The sequence below is a fragment of the Ranitomeya imitator genome, chromosome 7 (assembly GCF_032444005.1).
Source record: "Ranitomeya imitator isolate aRanImi1 chromosome 7, aRanImi1.pri, whole genome shotgun sequence".
NCBI classification, from domain to species: Eukaryota; Metazoa; Chordata; class Amphibia; order Anura; family Dendrobatidae; genus Ranitomeya; species Ranitomeya imitator.
In genome coordinates, this window is record NC_091288.1 from 134,472,288 (window position 1) to 134,479,872 (window position 7,585).

General features: G+C 45.4%; 1 protein-coding gene across 1 annotated transcript; it reads right to left on the reverse strand.

Moving 5' to 3' along the window:
* Positions 1–402: 402 nt before the first annotated feature.
* On the reverse strand, positions 403–7,376 carry ACTB (actin beta). The gene is made up of 6 exons (XM_069733828.1): positions 7,102–7,376; positions 6,529–6,657; positions 2,679–2,918; positions 1,887–2,325; positions 1,624–1,805; positions 403–962 (listed from the first exon to the last, which is right to left on the reverse strand). The coding sequence occupies exons 2-6, from the start codon at positions 6,649–6,651 to the stop codon at positions 819–821; spliced, it is 1,128 nt and encodes a 375-aa protein (XP_069589929.1). The 5' UTR covers positions 6,652–6,657; positions 7,102–7,376; the 3' UTR covers positions 403–818.
* Between the last annotated feature and the right edge of the window lie 209 nt (positions 7,377–7,585).

The window sequence follows — 7,585 nt, forward strand, 5'->3', positions numbered from 1 at the left end:
GCCATGTGCACACATTGTGGGTTTATTGCAAATCTGCATTGTTTTATCCCTGCGCAGAGATGCTGCAGGTCTGCAAGCGATTTACAGTACAAAATAAATACCGTGCTAATGGTGCAGAAAATTCTGCATGTTAAATGCTGTGGATTAAAAGGAGCATGACATTTTTTTGTGTGGATCTGCAGCATTTTTTGTATTTATTTCATTATAGAAATCTGAAGGGGTTAAAACACATTAAACATGCTCCTGTGTTTTCTGCCAAGAGATGTAGAAACCGCACACAAAAAAAAAAAAAAAAATTCTCGAGGCAAATCCGCAACATGTGCACATACCCTAGAGATGAGATCAGACTTGCATTGCCTGCTGCTAATTTGTGACAGTCAAGAGATTGATTAAACACTGACATAATTGCAATTTGTTTTTTATTAACTTTCATTTAAATTTCTCAGGTGACCCATCACATCTTATCAAGAACACTAACAACGTAATCTTAAGATATATGAACTTAACCCATTCATTAGCTTAAATTGCAGGGTCTTTCAAGCAAAGACAGACATGTTTGGATAAACAGCTGCACAAATAAGCAACACAACTTTAGAGCTTTAACTGAGCAGCATCTAGAATGAGTTCTCTTCAGTGATGGATTACATGAATGAGGGGGGGAGGGGAATTACAATCAGTCCTAAGATGTATTTAAGTAAAGTTCAGTCATCTTCATTCCAGTTGCTAGATATTAAATCCTGAGCAAAGCACCAACAAAAAGGGAAAGCCATGCCAGTGTGATCTTTCTGTGCAAGTGCACTCAATACAAGGGTCAGTTCTTAAAAGCATTTGCGATGGACAATTGAGGGCCCAGACTCATCATACTCCTGCTTGCTGATCCACATCTGCTGGAAGGTGGACAGAGAAGCCAAAATAGATCCTCCAATCCAGACAGAGTACTTACGCTCTGGTGGTGCAATTATCTGTAGAAGAACAAAGAAAATTTAACAGCATGCAGACTCAGATTTTAAACCCTTGGAAATTATCACGTTATCTTACTCAACTACAGGCCAACAAGATTATAACTAACTAAGGGTACTGTCACACAATGGCACTTTGGTCGCTAGGACGGCACGATCCGTGACGTTCCAGCGATATAATTACGATCTCGCTGTGTCTGACATGCTACTGCGATCAGGGACCCCGCTGAGAATTGTACGTCGTAGCAGATCGTTTGAAACTTTATTTCGTCGCTGGATCTCCCGCTGAATCGGCGTGTGACGCCGACACAGCGATGTCTTCACTGGTAACCAGGGTAAACATCGGGTTACTAAGCGCAGGGCTGCACTTAGTAATCTGATGTTAACCCTGGTTACCAGAGGACTTCGGGATCGTTGGTCGCAGGAGAGCGGTCTGTGTGACAGCTCTCCAGCGACGCTGCAGCGATTGACATAGTTGTCGTATCGCTGCAGCGTCGTTTTAGTGTGACGGTACCCCAAGTGTGATAATGAAAAATGATCACTTTAAGACTTCAGTACAACTTCTCCATTTGAGTCATGTAACAGCTTCATCTGTTTAGGCCAACTTGGGTGTCACTAGTCTAAGCATCTCACAATAAATCCATGATTTAGTGATATACTTTACCTTTATTTTCATGGTGCTTGGAGCTAGTGCAGTGATCTCTTTCTGCATTCTGTCAGCAATTCCTGGATACATTGTGGTACCACCAGAAAGTACAGTGTTAGCATAGAGATCCTTACGAATATCCACATCACATTTCATAATTGAGTTGTAGGTTGTTTCATGGATACCACATGACTCCATACCTGAAGTACATAAGTGTCAGGAATGAGTGAAAGTAATGCATATATACTCAAACAAACCTTTGCCTATATTGATGGTCTTACCAAGGAAAGAAGGCTGAAAGAGTGCTTCTGGACACCTGAACCTTTCATTACCAATGGTGATAACCTGCCCATCAGGCAACTCGTAGCTTTTTTCCAGGGAAGAGGAAGAAGCAGCAGTTGCCATTTCCTGCTCAAAATCTAGAGCTACATAACACAGCTTCTCCTTTATATCACGCACAATTTCTCTTTCTGCAGTGGTGGTAAAACTATAACCCCTCTCTGTAAGAATCTTCATGAGGTAGTCTGTCAGGTCACGTCCAGCCAAGTCAAGACGTAGGATGGCATGAGGCAATGCATAGCCTTCATAAATTGGTACAGTGTGAGTGACACCATCACCAGAGTCCATCACAATACCAGTTGTACGTCCAGAAGCATATAGTGACAATACAGCCTGAATGGCAACATACATTGCTGGAGTGTTGAAAGTCTCAAACATGATCTATAAAAAGGGGAAAAAAAAAATAAATAAAGTCAGAAAATGGGAACATGCCAATCATAGTGCTGCAAACCATGCAATATGTGAAAGGCTTAGTGTAGAAATGTTGTACTACAGCATGTGTCTTTAAGAAGCAAACTTATGGAAGTACAGTAATAGGCGTTAAGTTCAATAGTCATACTGCACACTGTTAGTTGCACAAGCAGAAGACATTACAAGGGAAACCTGTATCAAATCCAAAGGGAAGACTTGTGACAAAAGAAGAAACCCTGTATGGATATCAAGTTACATTGTTAATATGCATTTTTCTTTTGTTATTAGAATAGATGCTTATAGCATATAAATTATTCATTTACCTGGGTCATTTTCTCCCTGTTTGCTTTGGGATTAAGAGGTGCTTCAGTTAGTAGAACAGGGTGCTCCTCAGGGGCAACTCTCAATTCATTGTAGAAAGTGTGATGCCAGATCTTCTCCATGTCATCCCAGTTTGTGACAATGCCATGCTCAATTGGGTACTTTAGAGTTAATATGCCCCTCTTGCTCTGAGCTTCATCTCCTACGTAGCTGTCCTTCTGTCCCATTCCAACCATGACTCCCTAAAAATAAAAAATTTGCATTAGGTTATCCTTTAGACTAAGGTCATAAAGGGCCATGGGCCTCACCTCATTTGCTGAGGTTATTCAGACTAAATAGCTTAAACAATACTTGATTAAGACAAACCTCTTAATGACTAGGCAGTTTTCCTTACAACTTTTATACATTTTAACTTAGATTATTTTCCATCAGAAGCCTTGCACTTTTAGTGGTTTCATGTACCGAAAAGAGGAGAAACATCAATAGTTTGTTTTGTGGTAATTTTTGAAGCCATTTTTTTGTTTTGTTTTTTTAAGTTAAAAGGGAACCTGTCACCAGTTTTGTGAAATGGCAAAAAAAAAAAAAGAAAATTTAATTCAGCACCTGCACTGCATTCCCCAAATCCTTAGACACCCACTTCCCCTTGCATACTGCAAAAATTTAATTTCTCCCATGCTTTATGGTAATCTTCTCAGTCTGGACTGATGGGCATGGTTTTGGGCCTCAGCATCCCTCCCAATTTCTAATCGCCATCCTCCTGAAATGGGTAACGATCCACATTGCCATGCAACATAGCACACCTGCTCAGAAATACTGCATTTTGCATAGTATTTTATGCCCACCTGAAGGAAAAGAAAAAAAAAAAAAAGAAATGCACATGCGCTGGCACATGTACTGGAATGGCATTTGCCAGCACATGCATGCTTGTTTTTTTGCTTTACCTGCAGTTAGGCAAGGAATACTGCACAATATTAGAGCCTGTGCAAGATGTTGCAATTGAAGTCATGCACAAAGTAGGATGGCGAGCAATAGCCGATGGGAGAGATTAAAGGTACCGTCACACTAGACAATATCGCTAGCGATCCGTGACGTTGCAGCGTCCTCGCTAGCGATATCGTCCAGTGTGACAGGCAGCAGCGATCAGGCCCCTGCTGGGAGATCGCTGGTCGGGGAAGAAAGTCCAGAACTTTATTTCGTCGCTGGACTCCCCGTAGACATCGCTGAATCGGCGTGTGTGACACCGATTCAGTGATGTCTTTGCTGGTAACCAGGGTAAACATCGGGTAACTAAGCGCAGGGCCGCGCTTAGTAACCCGATGTTTACCCTGGTTACCATCCTAAAAGTAAAAAAACAAACAGTACATACTTACCTACAGCCGTCTGTCCTCCAGCGCTGTGCTCTGCACTCCTCCTGCTCTGGCTGTGAGCGTCGGTCAGCCAGAAAGCAGAGCGGTGACGTCACCGCTCTGCTTCCTGGCTGCCCGGCGCTCACAGCCAGACCAGAGAAGCAGAGCGCCGAGGACAGACAGCGGAAGGTAAGTATGTAGCGTTTGTTTTTTTACTTTTTAGGATGGTAACCAAGGTAAACATCAGGTTACTAAGCGCGGCCCTGCGCTTAGTTACCCGATGTATACCCTGGTTACCGGGGACCTCGGGATCGTTGGTCGCTGGAGAGCTGTCTGTGTGACATCTCTCCAGCGACCAAACAGCGACGCTGCAGCGATCCGGATCGTTGTCGGCATCGCTGCAGCGTCGCTATGTGTGACGGTACCTTTAGTTACACAAAACAATGCCCATCATACCAACTGATAAGATAATAATTTCTCCAATGCTGTATGGTTAAGGTTTTTTGGGGAGTATACAAGGGTAGTCAGGGTTATATAAGATTTAAGGAATGCAGCGCAGATGCTGAATAAGGTGACGTTTTTGGCTGCTATGTCACAAAACTGGTAACAGGTTCTCTTTAAGGATAAGCTGTGCTAGTGCCCCAAGCATCTCAATTTCGGGTAGATAACACTTTGCTAGCCAAAGTGGCTGAATAATGCAGTTTGGAAAGAGAACAATTTAGTATTTGAATATTAACGCATCAATAGTTTTAGAGTTCATTTGTATGTAACCAACATTACAGGCAGATAGATGATCACTCTACCAGCAAAGGTGCAGGAGCAGGTTCAGCTTGGGCACCCACATCCATGTCAGGAAGACTGCAGATGAGGTGCCTTGTTCCACAAATCATTAAGAGGTTAAGTGAAAGCCATAAAGCTAATTAGGAACTGCAGTGGCAAGAATTAAAGCATTGGGGGGGGGGGGGGGGGAGAGAAATCATGTCACTAGTGACTGCAGGCCCACTTTAAGGATGTGTTCGGTGGGGTACCACATGTACACTGCTGCTCCACTTACAGTATAGCACACTAGTGAAACGTGGGCAAAGTGTTTTAATTAGCAGTCCTATGAAAGGTGACTGAAGCATGCAGGCTCACACGAAGTACAGTTTGTTAGAGTTAGTCCACTCTGGAAGCATGGTGGCTCAGTAGTTAACACCACAGCACTGGGTCAAATCACACCAAGGACAACATCTGCAAGGAGTTTCTATATTCTCCCCGCGTTTGCAGGAGTTTCCTCCCACATTTTGTATTTTTTACGTGGAAAAAAAAAAATACACAAAAATTGCATAATGCATTATAAGTGATAGGATTCATATGTATGCGTTATGCATGTGGTTTTATAGTGAAAACCAAAAAACCATGAGGTATCAATGTTAATGTAGTAAACAGCCTCAGTGCAAGTAAGGCATCAAGTACATTGTAACAACCCTTTGTGTGTTAAAGGGCCACTGTCGCCCCCTCCAGCCGTTACAGACTAGAGGAGCCACCTTGTGCAGCAGTAATGCTGCATTCTAGCAAGGTAGCTTTTAGTTTTGGGTGCCTGTATTCTTAAAAAAAAAAAAAAAAAAAAAAAAAAAAAACACGTTTTATTACTTCTCCAAAATACCTGTCTTTATCCAGGGAGGCAGGTCTTAACCCCCCCTGCTTGAAACGCCACACTGCCGTCACTCAAATATTCAGGGGCTCCGGACGTCACCCCCTCCGTGCCGTTTTCGCATGAAATCTAGCGCCTGCGCTGTGTACTACTGTGTGAGGCAGGCGCAGTGAGCTCTGGCCGTCTGACATCAGCCAGGCTTGCAGACTGCGCGGCCGCCCTGCCTATGAATCCCAGCCCCGCACTGTGCATAGTGCATAACACTACGGGGCTGGGATTCCCAAGGTGGGTAGCTGCACATGCGCAGTCTGCAAGCCTGGCTGTGACGTCAGACCTCACTGCGCCTGCACCAGACAGTACTACACAGCGCAGTCGCCAGATTTCATGCAAAAACAGCGGAGGGGCGGCGCCTGGCACCCCTGAAGATTTGACAGCAGTGTGGCGTTTCAAGCAGGGGGGTGAGGACCTGCCTCCCTGGATAAAGGCAAGTAATAAAATGCTTTATTTTGGGAATACATGCACCAAAAACTAAGAGCCACCTTGTTAGAATGCAGCATTACTGCTGCACAAGATGGCTCTTTTAGTTTATAATGGCTGGAGGGGGTGACAGTGGCCCTTTAAGCTTTAGATGTCAAGTAGCTGTGTAGAAAGATGTATGTAGTCCCCCATGTGCTGCAGAGCACTTACCTTCAGCAGATTCACGCTTCTAGAGTCATAAGTGATCTCATGAGGAGACAGCGGTTAGTTATTAATACCGATGCACTGACCACATGTCTCGGCTCACCAGCACTTACATTACCACAACACCAGCTATAGACATTACACAGTTTTAGTCTCTCCCCTGCAGCTCTGGTTGGGAGAACCTGTACATACCTGATGTCTGGGGCGACCAACAATGGAAGGGAAGACAGCACGGGGAGCATCATCTCCAGCAAAGCCAGCTTTACACATTCCAGAGCCATTGTCAATGACAAGTGCGGCAATGTCGTCATCCATGGTGATCTGTACAGTTACACGATTGCATGTTAGTCACTTCCTACACATTCGCCATCAGCAGCCTGCAGGGGGCGCACGGGTTGGTACTACCGCCTGACATAACAAAGGGAAGTCCTGCCAGGCTACCAAAATGACCAAATTAGGCAACAGAACAGATTAGCAGCAGTGGGAGGGACAGCGGCGGCACGAGGAGTCCGAGAGCGCAGAGTGACCGCCGCTCCACCAGCAGGCCCAGGACAGAGCTACAGGCGCTGCCGGTGTCCGCTCATCCCCTCAGGGCGGCCCTTGTAGCGCCAGCTTGGTCGCCATGGTGTACTAGTGAAGGCAGTAGCCGAACACTCAGGCCTGACTAGCGCCGCAGAAAACCGGCACGGTCCGCCTGCAGTAGAGCCAGCGTACACTGCCACCAGCCAGTCACAACCCCATCTCACCTCACAGCACTCGGCTTACCTGAGGTTGCGCTTCTGTGTCTACTGCTCAAAAGACGTGGGAGACTGCGACCGATCACTGACAGAAAGTGGGCTCGGCACCTGTTTTATATTGAGCGCTCCCCACCGGCCAGGCCATATAAGGAAAGTTCCCGGACCCGACGTGCTGATTGGCTCTGTGGATAGCAGGCGGCGGAGGGATATTTGTTGAAACGGGAAAAAACCTTTGCCTGGCACACACACTGTGATGTGAAAGATCGCCTGAAGAAAGGAGTGTGGTGGCGCAGCAGCACAGACAGCGCTGTGTGCAGTGCGGCCGGCGTTACTGCCCCACCCGCGCATGCATTGCCATGTGTCAGGACCTGTTCACACTCGCTGGCTGTTTGGAAGTAGTCCTGATTTGATGTAAAGCAATTTTGAAAAAGCGCATTATATGTTTAAAATGGCGGCAGAGTAAGGCTATGTGCACACGTTGCGGATTAGGCTTAGGAATTTCTGGTGCGGAT

Coding starts and splice junctions, on each gene's coding strand:
- ACTB (XM_069733828.1), bottom strand. CDS start 6,651: ATGGATGACGACATTGCCGCACTTGTCATTGACAATGGCTCTGGAATG. Junction 2,919..6,528: donor TTGGTCGCCCCAGACATCAG/GTATGTACAGGT, acceptor TTTTATTTTTAG/GGAGTCATGGTTGGAATGGG. Junction 2,326..2,678: donor ACAGGGAGAAAATGACCCAG/GTAAATGAATAA, acceptor CCCTTTTTATAG/ATCATGTTTGAGACTTTCAA.